We start from the raw sequence: 21,180 nt of genomic DNA, 5'->3' as shown, positions 1-21,180 counted from the left end.
ACTTTAAAGGGAAGTCATGCGATTCTTTATTGCTGTATACGATACCCATCGATTGTAAATGTGAATAATTATAAAAATAGACAGATAGAAAGATAAAAACAGACAGACAGACAGACAGATAGATAGATAGATAGATAGATAGATAGATAGATAGATAGATAGATAGATAGATAGATAGATAGATAGATAGATAGATATAATCATTCATTATAACGAGTGTGGGATAGTGAAATTCCTCCAAGGGGACAAGATTCACGGTCTAGGACGAGGCTTTGCCGACTCATAGAGCGTGAAAATTGGTCCTGAGGTGGAATTTCACTAACCCACACGAGCATATAATGAATGATTATTTTTCTCGCATTATATTACCTTAAAAAAATGTTTGACAACCTTCTGTTATATATGATGTTCAAAAGATAACTTTCTGTTTATCCCTCCGCGTGCTTCAAATGGTGCAAGTCAAAATGAGAGCATTCGACAGTTTTTTCTTTATAAAAATATGATAAATTGTAATAAATTAAGCAACACAATTACTTAATGGATAATTTCAACGCACCATTTTGCATTTCTCTACAGCAGACAACGTTTGTTTACGTTTTATAAAGGCGTAGTTATACAAAGTGTAAAACAGAAAAATCTCAAACTGCTGTCTCACACCGGAAAAACTGATCTCACACCGGTGATAATGCGAGAAAACATTGTCAGTAAAAAAAAAATGCAAGAAGGATACATAAAACCAAAAGAACCCAATTAAAAGGGCATTGTTAGATGAGAAGTCTCGTTATACTTTTTACAAGAATAACCCTGGTAAATTGGCTACTTATACGAAATTGAGTACACCTTATGTAAGTTGAAGTTTGATAGATTGTGTAATATTTATTACATTATTAAGGTACACTAACAGGTGTTATGGTTTAACATAATAATTATGAATACAATAAACTTAATTGATGAATTGTATACATGTAATTAAGTTTTAAATATTATGTAAATGAATGATATTTGTTGCTTTTTTTGTTACATTGTACAAATGTTTTTGTAAAGAAAACAGGCAATATATGTTCTACGATGATGGTCAAAATCGATATTTTAACCATGCGAAACCTTAATTTAGTTTTTTTAGTTAATCTATGCTAAAACAAATTCTTTAGTTTTAGGCATCATGAAGGTTGAATATTATGAGGCTCGAATTTTTAGAATTGTTTGTATATATGAAGGAAATTGAGACATGTTTGCATAAGCAAAGTAAGTAAAACAAACATTAAGGCGGTTAAATAGGATCGTAAAACAAAGCATATAGTTGACTGTAGCAAAATGAGCCATTGTTTATAAATGATATGAAAAACTTATATCATTTCAAATGGAGAAGCATAAAAAGTAGTAGTAGTCATCTAAACCTTGAGAAGTTATCATTTACCTATTTTTCCAGCCTGAGTTTTACAAATGACGACGTCGAACAAGGAAACAGATAATATATTCGATTCCTTATGTATATAATGTTATTGGATGGCTAAAGTGGTATGGCCATGATTGGGGTCGAAATTTTTTTTACCGTTTCTAACGATACTTTCGTGAGGTATATATAATAGTCAACCAAGTTTGAGAGTCAGCCATCGAGTTGTAAGCGAGTTACAGAGCTTACAATTCTTCATTACCTAAATAAAGCTCATGTGTCATGTTTTGTTTAAATTTTGAGTTTTGACAAATTAAAGTGAAGCGATTTTAAACAAAAATGAATGTTACAAACGCTAGAAACTTTTGATTTATGTTCAAAACAAATCAGCAGATGGAATAAAGCCAACTTTAAAAAACTTTAACTGGAGTTAGGAACCAATGTAAACAAAAAATGACAAGAGCTATAACAAAATATTGTGAGTTCTGTATCATATTTATGACTCTATGAGAAAACTCAAATTTTGATTGATCATTAGACATGCATTGCTGAAGCATTATAAACAATAACGATAGAAAAATATTACTCGACCAAAATTGTGATATTGTCCCTTTAGATAAAGTTTCATATATTGAAAGTTGAAAATTTTTACAGGAGATACAAGACACTGAATTCTTGGCTATCTTTACGGCCCCGAGGTTGTCAGCAGTGTCACAACATGAATTGGACACAAATTAAAAATTTTTGATTTTAGAAATATTAATGTACAAAATCATGAGCGATTAATATAATCAAATGCATGTATATCTTAGTTATTTTTCTTGTTCGTGGTAATTAATATATTTAAAGAATGTCTAATTTTTTGGAGGATTAAAAATAGAAATTGCCACAAAAGTTGAAAATTCCAGAATAGGTGGTAGGGGTTATTCTCTCTGTAGTATATGTACATGTATCTCCCTTGAATGCCGAAAATGTTTCCATAAAAATTTATAAGTTATAAAGCAAATTCTAAGGTTGATATATGAGATCAAAAAATAAATTCAGTGAGAATTTTTTGTGCCATCACATTTTGTTAAAAGAACACTTTTGATGTAGAAAATAAGCCTTAAGTTTTTGAGTGCCCTTTTTATGTAGAAATTATCAACAAACTGCTTTTTTCTGTAATATTTTAACACTGATGGATACTTCTGGTTTTGTATGCACGCTTAAGTTTACCAAATTTAGCGTACAGTTTAAACAATTGAGGTGTTTAAATGCCTACATGTATATAAAATTAAAATCAGAAAAATCGTACCGAACCTACTTGAGTTGTTTCAATTTAAATCTAGATAAACATCTAAATAAACATTATTCTGTTAGTGGATCGATCTGTGCGTTTGCTGAATCATACTTTATGCATTATTTTAAGTCTGGAAAAACTCGAATAAAGCTTTGAAGTTGCATGTTACCATTGCGATCAAACAGACGTTCCTGACCATACAAAGTCGATGGAAAGCGATTTAAAACGTGTCAATTTTTCACAGTGAGCCCATTCTGACAAGACTACTTGGATAGAATACACGTGACAGTTTGAAATTTTTTTCCATACGTGGGTTCAATCACGGGTCACGAGGTTATAGTTGTTACCTGCTAAAGGGAAACCCTTGAAATTCTCATACATTTTCATATTTTGGGTATCAGCCTTATATTGTATAAAATTCTTATTCACAGGAGTTTTCTGAATGTATGATGCTTCTTTTGTCTTTTCCCCAAGTTTTTACACAGTTAGGATGAAAGCAATCAGAGTTTTGAATGCCCGTCCTAGATTTACTAAATATAATCACAAATGTCGGCTGATCCCTAATATATTTATGTTGTTAAGCTTCGTGCTTTTTATATACACTAAATTCGGCGCTAAAACTTTTTGACTGTTTAAATATCAATAGATGACGGAAGATAAACAATTATGTTTAATTTGAATATTCATTTTTTCACTTTTTTCGGGGACCATAAGTGCACATGTCCTTTAAAACAAAAACTCCAAATTTTAAAGTAATGAATTAAGCAAAATTTTGATAAAATTATAACATTGCTTTGAAAAAAAGCCAATGTTGTAAATAATTTGAAATTTAAGTCCGTTCAAAAAATAATTGAATATAATTTGCAAATAAATTCTATCAAATAAAAAAAGTTATCTCCGAAAATTGAAATTGCCCAAAAAAATTTACAATGCCAGAAAAGAGGGATAATTCCTATCAACAGTTTTTCTTTGCAAGATTAGAAAGTATTCATGAAAATGATATACAAGATGTAGAGTCTGAATGTTAATGTACTAAAACAAGCCGAAAAAATGAAATAATTGACAAAATATTTTACACTTCAACGTGCTGTTTCCCTTTCAAACCCAATATTTATCATTTGATTTTACAATTGACTTTATTACATACAAACTGCAAATCACTCAAGCAACATCTAAACAAGAATATGAATACATATATAAAAAATCTATACATGTAAAATACATGAAAATGTCAACAATTATAGGATGGGTTAATGAAAATTGACCAATCTCCATTATGATTTCAAATATTTCAATTCTATTGAAAGATTTTATCGTTTACAATGATTATTTCAAATAATAATATAAATAATGATATTTTATTTTTTCAGCATAAAACAACCATTACAGTGTAAATACGCTCTTAGTCGGGGATATGAAACATACATGGAGTAGTAATGTTAACTAACATGTTGCTAACATGTTGCTAAGATCGCGACTATAATATATAGTGCCAGAAACTTTGTCTAAAAAATCTTTTTAATTAGTTTTAACTAATGACAGGGCTACTGTAATAGCCACAGGCGTAAACTTTGAATTTTGCTTGCAACGTTGCAATTTAAGAACGTTTAACGTTTGTAACGTCATCACTGTTTGTGCAGTCCGCTGTTATTCCTGCATAACATCATTATGGTCAAAAGGTCAAAGTAGCGCATGAACAATCTGGGTAAACATAATATGGTTATAAAAACATAATGAATGCAAAAAATTAAGACACAAAGAAAGAAAATTATCTGTATTTTGTTTTACGAGGTTCTGTTCATCATTATGTACAATATATAACATTAAATTCGGAAAGAAATGATCAAGGCAAAAGATTCACGTAAAATAATGTTTTGGATCGACTTCGTAACAAAGCGTTCTTGAAAACTACAATCGCAATTTGTCAAAGTAGTCAAAATCATGTACAATTCATTTCTGACTAACAAGTCTCGATCAAAATTGCAAACGCGATATCACACAACTTTTGTCAATTTGTGTTTAGTCCATTCACGGTCAAATTAACTCCTTATCCTTTTCTGTTAGTCTTGTCCCGTAAAAGAAATTAAAAAAAACTTGCCTCCGATATGTCCAAGGAAAGTCATGATGCTCTTGTATCTGATTCTCCGAGAAAATTTATCTGAAAATGCATAAGTAGACTCTAACTCAGCTTCCGATCGCTTTATGGGTTTGATCACGATGACCAACCCGTATTGATATCACAATATCCATCCAAAATTGATATCTTATTTCTTTAAAAAAAAAATGCAGTAGCTTTCCACACACTAAAAATATCAAAATATGTGTAATTCAAGTACTATTATTGTTTAGTTCAGAGTTATCTTTCGTACTAAAACGATCAATACAAATGCAAATAGGAAAGAGGAAAACCATTTGTGGAAATTCTGTTTGTGCCAAAATGTTTTACAAGGAATTAAAAGAATAAACCAATTAAATAAAAATACAATAAACAAATCACGCTTTGTATTTAACTGTTCCATTGAATTTGTTTGTACTCTAGGTTTTCTCAGGAAATAAAAATGACTTACAAAAAACAGTTTGCACTTAATATTCGTGAATAAAAAAATAAAACAAACGCACTCGATAATTCCGATAACAGAAAATTTCCAATATTGTAAAATGTTAAAAAGGAAAGTATATTTGAGAACATAAAAAAAAATTATTTTCATGTTATGCTATTATGTTCTGTTAATAGAATTTTTGTATTTGTCACCGCGTTAACAATTTAAAAAGTTAAATCTTACATTATATATGTACAAGTTCATGAAACCTTTGCAAAGAAATGGTAAGCATTCATACTAAAACAAGAACTGTGTAGCTGAAATCACACATTTCATTCATATTTATTCATTCCATGGATTGTATACAACAATTGTGATTAGAATGTGTAGTTCTTACAGAAATTAGGCCAAGAAGATTTTGTGTTAAAGGTTTAAAATATATAAATACATATATAGTTACACTCAATCATTGAAAAAAGCAAGCAAAACAAATTAGAAAAAAATTCATATTATCTTTTATCTTTATGTTGACGTTATTTAGTATATACAAATAGCGTTTGTCCCCAGAGCCGGTAAAGCACTCAACATTGATTCTGTTCTTTAAATGCTTCTTTAAAGTCAATGTCGTGTTTATGATACTGATATAAAGTCGTTGATGAACGTCTTTTACGAATTATTTATTCGAGGTTTACAGTTTCATATCTGTGTGTGCTTGCAATTGCTAACATGTTCACACCACCGTCCGTTGGCTCACTTTCACTTAACTCGGGGGGTTTATACATATCAGTTGTTATGCTATGTTCTTTCATCAGCGATCCAATGTAATGGACATTTTCTCTGATATGCCTAGCATAGAATCTTCTGTTTGCTACATTGTTAAGAAGGAAAACAGCAATTACAAGCACAACTCCAATCCCAACCAAAAGACAGACGATCAATTGGAATTCCTTAATAATGCCATGTCCTAGAAATGAAAATCCACAAAATTAGTAAATGTAAGATCAAAATGAAAATTTTATTTTAAAACATTACTCTTTGAATCGCAAATAATTAGAATGTACAACAAAATAGTGCATAAAAAGAGACCTAAAGGTATTGATGTTCACCTGAGCACTGTAGCCATTAAATTGTTCTACCAGGTGGTCTCCTTTTTTCCAATTTAAGCTTCATTAAGGAGTATAATCCCTGAATTTCAGGTTTAAAAATCATTTATTTAGGGGGGGGGGTCAAAATACTGTAAATGTACAACATTTGGCTGTGTATTCTATTTAGCGCTTTTGGCGGAATAGGGCTTCCGCTAAATCAAGTACATCGCTAAATGCTTTGCGAATATGTATAAGAAAAGGCACATTCTGAAAAACGCTAATTCAAATCTACGCCAACTTGTTCAAAAACTAATTTCCACCAAATATCGTACACGCCAATTATAATACGTTTACAGTAATCTCTGGTTATTTATATACTAGCTTCAGGTGCCAAAAAGTTTACACTTTACACTCTCAAGAAAAGGAGTGTCTTTAATAGTCAATTTTATATAACATTTAGTTATAATTATAATACATACAACATGCATACGTATGTGTTCTCCACAGGCGTACAACGCATATGAAATTAAAGTAGATGTCCTATGATTATGTGGCAATGGGTTACCAAAGTGACTTAATGGAGCTAAAAATTACATGTTCTCTATAATTTCACATTTGTCACTTCTCCCCCCCCCCCCCCCCCCCCAAAAAAAAAGCGTCAACCCCATTCATAATTGCAATTTATCATCAGTAGAACAGTACATTATGTACAAAAAAAGTGTTTAGCTTTCTCCTACGACGCTGAAAGTACAGAAAAAAATATATAATTCAATATATTTTCCCTATGTTGTGATACAGGCCCTACCCAGTGGTCCTGAACATTTGACACAGGGGTCATGACTCTCAAAATTAGGAATATCATAGCTATATATTCAGTTTACCTTCCTCTGCTGTTAATGAAGAGAAGGTTTTCTAAAATAAAATACATTTTCACTGTTCAGTTATATTAGCCACACCTGAACCCCCGAGTCAGGAGCATCACGATTTTTGTAGAGGGTTTCATTAACGTATTACCTATAATCACGCAATTAGTTATTCTTCTAACAAGTTCAGAAGAACATTTTTGAAAATTTTGACATTTTTTTTTTTTTTTGACTACGCTAATGAGATGCGTAGGGAGGTGTTTGGTCAAAAATTTTACAGTTCTTATTTTTGATATCCAAGAAATGCTTCAAACCAAAAATGGTAATTTGTTTTGTAGTGTTCAAAACGAAATTGATTAAAAAAGTAAAATTGTTAAATTACGACGCATGTCGCACATTGCAAGACGACAGACGAAGACATGACGCAATGGGTCACCTATGTACTCAGGTGATTTAAAAAGTATTCATGTAATTACTTTTCAGAGTCTATAGATTGTAATCTAAATTGATGTTAAAACCTTAATACCATATAAACATATATTTTTGATTATTAAGTCTTCATCACCTATGGTTCTGGATAAGTTAATTTTAAGATTTCTGTTATCTTTAATGATTGCATATTTTATAGTCCCTGTTTTATAAATATGAAAATGCATAAGGCATGATTTGACATTAATATTAATCGCTAAAAAAGATTTTTTTCAGAACCTTAGATTTAGTTCAGTTATCTTAAAACGGAACAACATTTTTAATAGCAAGTATCCCTCTTTCTCATTTTCTCTTTCTCTTTCTTTACCATCAAACGTATAGTCTAAACATCCAAAGACGTGATCGCATACTTTCTTTGGACAAAGACATTCTTCCTGACACTCAACACCATAGCTAGGATAACGACAAGAGCCCGAGCAATTTGATCCATAGTATCCCAAGGGACAACCTAAAAAAGCAAATGCACTGAAATCGATGTAAGTCGATTGCAAAATGATCTGCATCGTGTATTTGTAAAGATGAGAATTGATATACTGCATATTAAGTATTAATTAATTACAAGTTGACCTAAATGCAATATATTTTATTGTAAATGTCATTTCATTAACAAAAATATATAAATACACTGATGCGGAAACAAAACTTTAGTTTTATGGTATGTATTTCCAGGTATTGATACACTTTCACAAATACAAGGGTCGATCCAAAAGTAATGTCATACTATGCACCGCCCTATTTATTGGCGCGGTATTGTGTAAAATGATACTTAAAAATTTTCCTTACCTAAATTTAAATTCTAATTAATTTTTTTTATTAAATTTCGTTGAATACTTAACAAGATATTGATGTTTATAGCTTGATATATACGTGACATCGCCGCGTCACGAATTTACATCTTTCTTTTTTTAAGTTTGTATATATGAATAAATGAGATGCTTCAAAATTTAAAAAAGCCTAAAACACAATATTTTAAAATAGATATATTATAAACTTTTTCTAACTGTTTTGAAAAATAAGGGACCGTTACCGTCCATTTCAGATATCTACGCAATGTCTTTTGTCTCTAGATCAAGAGATGAAAAGGCTGGACATGTGAATAGTGATACGATGCATTTTTTTTTTGCTTCGATGGATAGAAATCATTAAAAAATTTACTGGAATTGATATATCAATCTAAAATTGAAAGCGAGTGAACAGTGTACCTTTAACGTGGTTCCAATACCTAATAAAAGCATGTGTCATGTTAATGAAAAAAAACAATAGATAGATGACATTTGCTCTGAAGGGAAGTTAAAACTGGGTTCTTATGTCAATGGCTATATTATAAAGCTACGTTCATGACTTCTTGAAAAGACCTCGACAAACTGATCGCACATTAAATTATCCAATATACTACTCCATCGATTACAAAAGATTAATTAGATACTTTATTAAAAATTGCTTATTAAATGTAAAATATAGCATAGTGGCGAATTTATATAGAGTACTAAATTACAAAATTCTACCAGAACCCCAAAGTTTTAGAAATGACGTCGCTAGCGTGCGGCGACTATCCATACCTCACGCTCTACAAAGTGTTTAATTTTGAGAAATATTTATAATAATCCTTTAACATGTTCAAGTCTGAATTGGATTAGGTAGATATCTTACAGCGCGAATTTTTGTCACTTTACTTGGATTTTTAACGATTTTATCGCATCTGTGACATTACTTTTGGATCAACCCTCGTATTTAGCGGTTTTCATGTTAACATTTGACATCGTTAAAGGATTTTAAAATTAATGGTTTCTACATTACTTAAACATCTTTAGTACCATTGGGCTTGTATGTGTATTTATGTATGAAATAAAAAGAAAATTAGTGACTTTGGGTGGCTGGACTCCTTTTTCTAATCTATGATTCTTATATAAAATTGAATCATCGTATTTATGTACAATAATCGGGAGAGTCTTTTGCCTACATATATGTCATTGAAAATATTGTTCATTTTTAACAGTAAACGCCCTTCTTATTGTATATGGGCGTTTAATGAAGCATTAAATGAATATCCTCGGTCCTGTAACACACTAAGCAAAGTTGACAAATTGAATACCGCGCGTAAGCATTCAATGCTTAAATTTATAGTCATATTGATGTCTATTTGTATGAAATGTGTGTCTTTACCGTTGATGTAGGGCGACACTTAGTCAGGGCCATAAAATATGCATGGGACAGCTATACCAACATTTTATTTAGTTCGCTTCCACGACTTAAAATATAGTGCCAGAAACTTTGCAGAGAAAAATTTGTTTTTATCAACGAGTAAATATTATTTAATGATTATTTTTCAGAACATATCAAATTTGTCATTTAAGATTGAACGTTTCATTTATTCTTACAAAAATAAATGTACTCAAAACGATGGATGACGTTGATATGTGGGATCATGGCGCATAAATTAACTAAATGTATTCAAAGGAAAATGAACGTATGAGATTTCCAATGCAAACATAAGAAGTAAATATCAAATAATGCCATCGTTGTTAAAAAAATACACATGTAACTCAATTATGAAATGGTTACCTTAAAAAAACTCTTTTTTTACAGACACACATACTTTTAATCGATTTATCTAAGCATTGGATGCATTTATATAATGTTTTAGGCAAGGGGATTCATTTACTGATGAATGGCAGAGCCCAAAGCAAAAAAACTCACAGGGGAAAAAGTCGGATGTAAAGAGAGGATGGGACAAAGCATGAATTTTTCCTTTTTTCAAAAAATGATCCCACAATTTGGAATTTATCTGCTGGGTCGTTTCATAATGAAGTCGAATGATGCAAATTCCAGGTATTGATTTATTCCCTTTGTAACGTTTCTTAATTTTCTTTAGCACATAATTTCTGTATACATGTCCGGTGATTGATTTGTCTTTTAAACTAGCAACTGAATTTGCAGGAATTTTAATATTAAGGTCAAGATCTAGTAAATGGTAGTGACTACAGGTTCATAAAATTTAAGATATCAATTTTTTCAATGATGCTTCATAACAATAGCTTTGTTTGATAGGGTGTACCGGGGCTAAAAGTTTTGGTAAACGCAATGAAAAATCATGTTTTAAACTGTCGTTTTTAATGACATATGAAGGAACTGAGGAACAAATTTCAGAGTTTTGTCTATTTTTGACTAATAAAATATATCTAGAATGCCTACAGTCTCCCAAAAAACGGAATTAAACAAGCTCTCAACGTCCTTTTTGAAATGTCAAATTAAATATATCGCGATTACTTTTCCCATGATTTAACGTAGAATGTCAAGAAATTGTTTAATTTTCTATATAATTCCTTCGAAGCCGTAAAGTACGGGAAAAAAATTCTTCAAATCAATTATGACATCATAATGGTTCTAGTGCCAAAAAGACATTCTGGAATCCTTTACTAGATTTTGACCTTAAAAAAAATTCCGTATGATACTTTCTTTGTACTTTGGTGTCATTTTGCTATAAAAGGTTTTTTTGCCTTTTTAGTCAACCCCATCTTGTAATCAATTTTCCTGTAAATTATAAGTAGTTTTTTTTTATTTATTTCAACCTGCAATCGTTTTTTTTTTTATTTATTTATTTTTTTTTTTGTTCATAGATGTTTGGCTGAGCTTGCACTATCCCTTTGGAGGCCAAGGTGATCGGTTATATTTTTTTTTCAAATATTGCATCCATTCAAACTAGGTGCGCCAGACGTTGATATCCCTAAAGTCTGTTTTTAAATTAGCTAACCTACCTGTAAACTGGTCTCAATGACATACACTTGTTTTCATACACAGTCCTTTGAAATTTTATTCAAGTCTTTACCTTGTCTGACACATGCTTTTATGTAGCCTTTAATTTCAGCCTTATTGGATAATGACTTACCAGTCATATCTTCATATGTCTTGAATAAGGGTTATATATCAGCTTCTCAAAGGATTATTCGATGATAGAACGTGGTCAGATAAACGACCGTGAATATAATATGTACCAAATTATGAGTGAAAAAAAAATCAAAAGGCCAATTGAACCTTGTATTTATTAGAATGTGATTGTGACAATATTAATTGAAAACCCATCGTATATCAGAATGAAAACCAAATATGCTTTGGGTAAGAAATTTGTCATTACTTTGATCGCGCGTTTTAACATTCTACTCTTAATTATAAATCAATTTCTGTTTCATTGTATTACAGTAATTATGGACAATTAGTTGTATATATACATGTATATCTTACCTATGGAGTGATCAATTTATTTACTTGATTAAAGCATGCATATAGCTGATAATTCAAACGTACCTATATATCTATCAGTACAATTGTGAATCTTTGGATTATAGTATTGATCCGATGGGCACTGTTTGGCTGAGCTGCAAGTTGACAGAGAATACCATGTACACATTTTAAAGTCAATGCACGTATTTAACATGTATTATGCTATAATGTATAATTGTCAAGAAACGTGAGCTTAAAACCAAAAATTACCTTACCTCGAGCAGAATACCTCTGCATTTAAATACAACAGTAAACATATGCTCGTAAGTTGATAAAACATGGTTCACCATCTATAAATTAATAAAAATAAGCAAAGGCCGAACACGTATGTGGACAAAACACATTGTCAAGCACTCAACACGGAAAGGAAAGCGTTCGTAGGGAAGTTTTTTTTTATTAAAACATTTAAGGGAAGTCGTGCAATTGTTAATTATGGTATACATGTACGATTCCCATAGGTTGTAAAAGTGGATAGATAGATAGATAGATAGATAGATAGATAGATAGATAGATAGATAGATAGATAGATAGATAGATAGATAGATCGATCGATCGATCGATCGATCGATAGATAGATAAGATGCCTTGAATGATAAATCTCGTTTGAAATATTTCTACGAAGATTAATCCTGGTAGGTTTGCTATTTATACAAATATGGTTTACAACTAACATTATTAGGATTAAGATACACTGTGTAACTGTTGTACAATAAATGTACACTTTAACGTAAAAATAACAAGGGATATGGTTTAACAGTATTATTTTGAGTACATTGTATGATAACCTTAATCGATGTACTTTGTAAATTAGTTTCAAATGTTTTGTAAATGAATGACAATTGATAGAAGTCTTATTTTCTATAAGAAAAAGTACCAACTTACAAAAATAAAAAGTCAGATGTACAAACTAAATGTAAAAGTTTAATAAAATCATTTTGTTGAGCTACTCTTTTTTAGATGTCTCAAACTGTTGGAATGAGGAAATAACTTTTTATTAACAGTCAGATAATGTAATCTAACTGCGGAGGTACATGTACTTAGAATAAACTCTATCATTGACTTCATTAACATCATGCAAAATTATTGTACCTCTATCATTGACTTAATTAAAATCATGCATTATTATTCATTAAGAAAAAAATTGAATGTTGTTGAATGTAGCAAAGTACACCAACGGTAACAGGTTTGCAACGCATTTATTAATCGTAAATATAACTGCATATAATTTGAGAGAAGAGAAGTTTCACTCGCTAAAATAATCATTTGTTTGTATTTGTTCCAAACCAAAAGCATTTCTTCAAAATGTAACGCTACTGATGCTCATATATATATATATATATATATATATATATATATATATATATATATAGGATATCTATATATATATAGGATATCTATATTGTGTGATTTTATATTTGCTTTATCCAACGGGTTGAAATGGTGTATATATTCGCGAGGCTTGCCGAGCGAATATAACCATTTCAACGAGTACTTGATCTTGTACTTGATTTTAAATGCACTGTAGTATCTATATATGTAATTGGGTGGTTTCATAGTTTTATATGTTCAATGTCAAATGACAAAAATAGTTTGACATTTGGAAGTCAACATTATTATAATTAATTTTTGATGGTTTATAATTTGGTTTTACAATTGCATTTATAATATACAACCTACAAATATACTTAAATAACATCCAAACATGAATACGAATACATCAATATGTACAAACAAAAATATAATCAATAATACATTCTAAAAATGTTGATAAAAACTAATGACAGTTTTTAAAGTAATTCACAATATTTCAAATATATTGAAAAACATGATCTTTTGCAATAACAATTTCAAAGATCAATAATCTTTTACATTCTAATCAGCATCAGAGCATAAAAAAACATTTTCAAGCATTTTTTTTCAAAATGTACCAGAAGTCCACTAGTCAAATATAATAAAATCGATCCGTTTAAAAGATACAACACATTTTACATTTTACCTAGGCTCACATTAAGAACATTAGAAACAACGTTAGCATCGTAAAATCATCAAATGTAATATATGTTAGAACGGTTTTCAGTAGTAAAAACTCTCCGTCTAAATCGTCTTCTCATTAAAACAGTTACAACTATAATTAATAGTATGATGAGCAAAGCACTGGTTATTGTTGATGCTAATATCGTAATTTTCACAACCATCGAGGAATTTTCAAACTGGTCCCCTTAAAAAAGAAAAGAACATATAGTACGATTTTCGGTTAATTGCAAGAAAATATTCAAAATAAATAAATCATAACCTATTTCGTAAGACTCTGTAACTACAGTTGTATCCATTCCAACGGTGCATCCTATTATATTGTTGCAGTCCGATTCATTGCATCTGCACATTCTTTGACATCCTAAACCATAATTTGGAAACCGACATGGTTTTGAACAAGTGGGTCAATAAAAACCAATAGGACATTCTATGAATATTGAAATTAAAAAAAATAACAAAATTGTTCCAAAACAATATAGCGAAATTATGTTTTACGAACATAGAAAATCCCAATATATCTTCATATCAGAAATTGAGAATGTTGATTTTGATTCTATTACAGAATTAATTGTTGTGTATTATTTGAAATGAAAGAAAACGTTCAAATTTACCTTGTGTTATAAACTTTCTAACTATATGCTTTGATATTATCACTGTGACATCCCAATACATTGCTACAAAATTCGCTACTGCATTGGCAATTATTCTGACAGGAAAGCCCATAGTTAGGATATCTGCAAGGACTAGAGCAATTCTTCTCGTAAAATCCAGGACTACATTCTATGAGGAGGCAAATACACAGGTGAAATTTATAAAATAGTCTGTTATTTTAAAACATAATTTGATTTACAAATTATACTGAATGTCATAAAAAGTGCTATCAATACACGCATGATTTAAACCTTATTCCGTGATTAATTTCTTGCTTAATACCTCATTCATAAAGGACATGATACATTGTATACAAGATTCAAATTATGTGAATAAGAATTGTTAAAAGTTACTTTATTTACCCGCTAGATAAGTTTTGAAATCTGAGAGGTTTCTTTTAAATAGTTGCATGCATTAAATAGTTTTAGGAAAAGGTTTTGCAATCTTTTATCAAGACCCATCGAGTTATTAAAACATTCTAATTAATACAAGATGTTTGCTACCGGCATTACTTTAATTTGGTTTACCAAGTACATTTCTAAGATATTATTGTTTGATTCTTTTAAGTAATGAAACAACTACTGTTCTCTAATCTAATCAATTGTCCATCAGTAATCAAAAAACTTGAAGCAATAAAGCATTAAAAATTGAAAATTCAAAAATCATGTATACGGATTAAAATATATTCACAAAACTTAATGTTATTGTAATGTGTGGTTGTATTTCTTAAAACCGATTAAAATCTTTATTAAATCACAAAATATTAATGCAAAGAATATTTATAAAGTAACAGTTATAACATGGAGTAATATGTACCTCTGCAAATTCCCATCGTATTGTCCCAATATTTGCCAGGTGAACAAAGTGTAGACATGTTCCTGGGAAACAAATTTTAACTAAGCAAAGATGAGGAATGATAAAAAAAATATATTCGAGTGGATACATTTTACTTACGATAATTGTAAAAAATCATAACCCTTAAAAGAATAAAATGAAAAATAAACCATCAGAAACATTTTCAGCATCTTTCACATTTTATTCTGAAACATGATTTAAACAAATTAGATTTTATGGTTAACATAGGAAATGCATATAACAGGAAACAATTCAACTGTGGATCAACGGAACTAATTAAATTCATTTCTGGAATATAGTAGTCTTATTATTGTGAGGTTAGTCAGTTTCAATGATAAATTGAACTTGTAGAATTGAACTATATTTGAACAAACCATAATGCATACAATACAAGCTATTATAAAAGCTTTTAGTAAAACCATGTGTTCTATAATTAAAATATATCAATAAGGAAACGTTAATCTACACAAACATTCAATCAAATATTCAAAATTGTCCGTTTAAACTCCAAAAATTAAGGATTCTTTAGAAGCATTGTCTAGCCGTGTTACTATTTTTTTGATAATTGACTAATTAAATTATTTTTTCAAATAACGTATACATGTATATATAATTAACTATGAATGATTTGGTCAAACAAAGAGCGATAACTGGGATAACTTTGTATTTTGGGCTAAATTAGCTCACTTCATAATACAAACTAACGGAAAACTAAATTTTTTGTTTTAAACACCCTCTACCCCCTTCCCCCGTGAAACAAAAAAAATTATTTGGGGGTTTTTATATATTGTTTTTTAGCATATTCATATCAAAGAATTTGTCGTTTCATTGGGGAGACATATGTTTTTAGACCAAAATACATTCCAAAAAAGCATTTTGCTTTGTTACGTTTCAAAAAATAATTAACAAATATGAATAAACATAAAATTTTACTTTAATATCTAACGTAAACATGTGATTATCTACTTTTCTGCCCATATCGGCCGTTAAGTAATATTTTTTTAACTGATAGAGACCGATTTCAATGAAGAAATTTTTAGATTTCTGAAAGCAAAACTTTCGTTTTAAAAATAATTATTTGATTGAAAAACTTACTTTCATATAAATCAAATTAGGAATTCATTATACTTTTTTGTAGATCAGTTTGTTTCTTTTAATCCTTATGTTTTATTTGTAGCATGCAATTGTGTATTTATCATGATATATATTAGTGATTAGCACCAGACAATTTAGAAATAGAAGGTTTTTTGCTAACTATATATGTTTCTTGTTAAGCATCGCATATTAAGCTATTTTCATTCTTATTACATCAAAACAGTTTAAATAGGGTATTTAACAAATTCTTCATTGTCATTTCATTAGATTATTTCTCTAATGTATGCCCAATTTATAACAGTAAGGTTGTCATTTTAATATAAAAATCGTAAAAATAACAAATTAAAGCTATCAACTTTAAGTAGCAACGAACACTCATGAATATTTAGTATGATAGTAATATTATAGAAATTTAGATGGAGTGAGTTTGGAATAAATCTTATTGCGGAAAACCGTTTTGCTGAGAATTCGTGTGAGTAAATTTTGTATGAAAAGATCACATTAAATTTGTATAAATGCTATTTACACATACATTGTAAAGAACAATCAACCGCATTAAATGATTACTTGCTTCGTCAATTCACAAACCAACGAAAAAACAATCAAACAAACACAAAATTAAAACTGACACCTGTTTACAAAAACTAAATACTGGGAATGTTTAAAGTGTATTTTCAATATATTCTTAAATGAAACATGCAGCAATCACATCTGGTGGAAACGCATTATAATAACCCTTACCAATATGTGATCGCGTGGGAGGTCCTGGGAATAGATCTGGACGGTTCACTTCTTAGGGGTGGATAAGTGCCAATCTTCATGGTTGGGAAGAATATGTTTTCCCGCAAAAGTTTAACACTTCTTTCGATTGAGATGAAGTTCAATCTGTTTGAATCTGTATATAAGGCGAAGCTTAAGGTCATACCTCAGCACAAATATGAGGTATATAATCCAACTAATGTTATACATAGAAAATACGATGAATCAATTTGGTAGGAGTAAGGAAAAATCAATGGAAATACTAGCTGCTTTGATAAAGTTTCTTCTTTCAAAATGTCTTTTTTAATACAAAGTAGTAACTGCAGACCTTTGTCTTTAGGTTTTAATGCCTTCTATTTTTCTTAGCTAATGATGAATTTCATGAGTTAAATCTTTTACTTTTACAAGCGCAATAGAAATTAAGTTGAATTAAATAATATTTGAAGAACAAATGTCATCTAGTCAAACTAGCAAAGTTATGTTCATTTATCAGCCAATATGGTCAGTCAATATAATGACAGTAATAACATGCGGTCAATATAACAACTAGTATTACCTTTCGTCACTTCACAATAAAACACGAAACTTAGAAATTACTGTAATCATTTGAAATACATAGTAGAATAATGAAGCCTGGATGTGAAGTATCATTTGTATATTAATCAGACTATCAATCATATTCGATCCCAGACGCTGACTTGTTTGATAAAAAAACCCGATTGTATTTAGTTTGGTCTGAATAAAAACCATGAAAATCATTCAAAACTTCTGTATTCTATATCATTATTCGTTTATAGAAACACTTTATAAAGTTAAACTCGATATTAGTCGACAAAATATATTGAAAGAGGAACTAGCTGGCCTATGTATATAATCATGTACAATGTTTCCTTGATTGAGCATTAGAGTAACAAGTAAAGTGTAATAAAGTTCAAAATATGTGTACTGAAAAGTGGTTGCATGCATGTTTCGAAAAGAACTAGCTACGTGTCGTTACGCAATAATTATAGAACCGCACATTCCCATGGTTCAGGTCGCTAAAATTTAATTTTAAAGTTATTTAACTAAATTTCGACATATACAATCATATAATTGTTATGTTATGTAAACACCAAATAGCATGTAATGATAAAGAAAAAATATCAAAGCTACACTTTGAATATGATTTAATCTAATTTCAACCCCTGTGGCTCAACAGGTACTGTGTCTATGCTTAGTTAAACATAATCAGTAGTCTTATAATATGTTTGCTTTATTGCTATTCAAAAAAACTTAAATAAACTCTATATAGTATAAGCGTTTTATCCTGAAGATGGAAGCTGCATATATGAATTGAGGTCATAACAATTTTTTCTTTGCTCGGTTAACTCTTTCAAGAAGAATTCAATATATTCTCAAAAGACAATTTACTAACTAAAATACGTAGGATAGAGCTAATTACTTCCGATATCCTCAGTCAATGATTTTCCTCATTGATAGATCTTCTATGTCAAACACCATCCGGATCGATATTGAATGAGATTTTAAAAAAAACTATAATGAATATTTATATGATTTATTCTTTGTTTTCCGTTTCAATAGCTTCTTCCTTTGTACCAGCATCGTAAGTATGAAGTTTGGTTTTCATCATGATTTAATTAATCGATTTAGTTTCATATCATCGCCCTTAATTATCTTTGTTTCTTTGCTTTTGTGCAGAGAACGCCCTTTGATTTGTCCTTTAGATAGATATTGGGACAATGTTGCAGGAATATGCAAAGGTAAATTTAAATATTTTACAAACAAACAATCATGGTTGTATAACACGGCATACGATTGGGTAAACAATAACATCTAGAACGCGTTTTTTTATTTGACTTGCGTGTTTTAAGAAAAAGAGATTATACTCTTCTTTTCTGCATCATCTAAATCGAAAAAATTAATTCTGGATGCTAACTCTCTGTCATTTTGTTGTAAAAACACAAGTACATTTGATAATATGATCATGATATGCGTGCAGATATACATTTAATAATATAACGGTTCAATTAGAATCCCACAGGAAAATTGTTTTAGGTGTTACTCTTAACTGCTGACAAAGATATGATTCAAAATGTATATCTATTTTTATCTATCTTATTAAACGATTCTCCTCATATATCAACAAGGACACACAACATTATACGGAATATGGCAAAGAAAAATTTCGTTAAGTGTCTTTTGAATATTAGAAAATACTAGTATAGATTAATAGTAAAATGCATTGTTTTACTCTTTTTCTTATTTGTGTAGTTTCCAATATTTTATTGACTTTAAATCTTCTGTTCAGTCATGAACAAGAGCTATGTTATTGAGAAAATAGAAAGAAGTCACTTTGAACAAGAAAATATCAAGAAGCCAACAAAAAAACAGTAATTGGAGCCTTGTTTTATTTTTCCATCGAATACATTTCATGCATATAATAGATATTTTTATCAAATATAAAGCATACAAATCTTGTTATAGTTATGTTTTGCAACACATTAGGGGTGTAAGAAACATGGCTTAATGAGTGTGTTTAAATGTAAGTTGTACCTGAATTTCAATATGGAGAGAAAACATGATCTAATTCAAAATCTTACTAAAAAGAAATTAAGGATTTTTATATTCTCTATCGTATAATGATCCCATGAAAACACTCAGAATATTTCCGCATGTATGGATGTATACATTAAAGTACCATAGAATTGTGTCTCCATTTTTTTTTAACACTTGTGAATACTTCAGCTGCAAAAACGTTTAAATAAGTGATTTTTTTTTACACCGAAAACATATTAAAATGTGGGCATTTCCGATTACATATTATATGCTTTCTCGTTGGACTCAATCAAATTCAAACAGCAAGTACAGGTGACAGAAATTTACAAATAAAACAAATGTATAGTTTGATTATTTGAAGGCAGAATCATTCATCTTATATAATTTATTTTTCACGACATTTAAGATTAAAGAAAACGATTCACATTCTCTGTGAAAGTATCATCAATTGATTATGAATATGGTTGCACTTACTATAAGTTTTCATTCGTTTAACTGTATTCCACCTGTATCTCAAGCGACTGTGTAGTGCGCGGCCAGCGCGCTAGGTTCCGTTCGTCATCGAAAGCAAGATTTTCGCCTTGCCTAGATGGCCGAGTGGGTAGCGCGATGGCCGCCCACTGCTAGGAGAATGGGTTTCAGAGGTCGTGAGTTCAAGCCTCGGTCGGGGCGGAGGTGGAGCTCCAACAAAAGTGAATTTCTCTGTACTTTATATATATCTATATCATTCACTATGGGCAGGTATATATATATATATATATATATATATATATATATATATATATATTTTTTTTTTTTTTTTTTTTTTTTATTTGGGAAGTCTGTGTGTTTATACAAGCTACTCATGAGGGTCTAGCACGTAAAAAAGGTATGAAACTTAATTGACAGGGTAATCTTTTGTACCGAGTAGGGTCAATATTAATAGTAAATCAGTGTTTTGTGGTAAAAACAGACCGTCCGGATCCGGAACGCGGAATTCCGGATAAATGAGACAAAATAACGTATTAAAAAAAACTGTTCCCAAATAAAATCGTCCGTAAACTGATGCGTCCGGTTATCTGGCGTCCGGATATCTGAGACCCCACTGTGTGTGTGTGTGTGTATATATATATATATATATATATATATATATATATATATATATATATATATATATATATATATATATATATATATATATATATATATATATATATATATATATATATAAAGAGTGTAATCACACTTATGCCGAAAAAAATGTCGACATTGATTTCGTGAAAAAAAGTACAAAACAAGTGTGTGTATTGTGTGCTTAAACTGT

General features: G+C 30.0%; 1 protein-coding gene and 1 long non-coding RNA gene across 2 annotated transcripts; both read right to left on the bottom strand.

Moving 5' to 3' along the window:
* Nucleotides 1-5,653: 5,653 nt before the first annotated feature.
* LOC117692153 (uncharacterized) lies at nt 5,654-12,281 on the bottom strand. The gene is made up of 4 exons (XM_034479252.2): nt 12,143-12,281; nt 11,952-12,022; nt 7,957-8,097; nt 5,654-6,176 (listed from the first exon to the last, which is right to left on the bottom strand). The coding sequence occupies exons 1-4, from the start codon at nt 12,205-12,207 to the stop codon at nt 5,890-5,892; spliced, it is 564 nt and encodes a 187-aa protein (XP_034335143.2). The 5' UTR covers nt 12,208-12,281; the 3' UTR covers nt 5,654-5,889.
* Nucleotides 12,282-13,737: 1,456 nt separating this feature from the next.
* On the bottom strand, nt 13,738-15,648 carry LOC117692152 (uncharacterized). Its single transcript, XR_010709880.1, has 5 exons — nt 15,567-15,648; nt 15,429-15,490; nt 14,573-14,741; nt 14,221-14,388; nt 13,738-14,145 (listed from the first exon to the last, which is right to left on the bottom strand). It is a non-coding gene; the product is annotated as an uncharacterized lncRNA (long non-coding RNA).
* Nucleotides 15,649-21,180: the final 5,532 nt, after the last annotated feature.

Source organism: Magallana gigas, chromosome 9, assembly GCF_963853765.1.
Source record: "Magallana gigas chromosome 9, xbMagGiga1.1, whole genome shotgun sequence".
NCBI lineage: Eukaryota > Metazoa > Mollusca > Bivalvia > Ostreida > Ostreidae > Magallana > Magallana gigas.
Note: the sequence above shows the minus strand (reverse complement) of the source record. Positions and strands in the feature narration are given on the sequence as shown.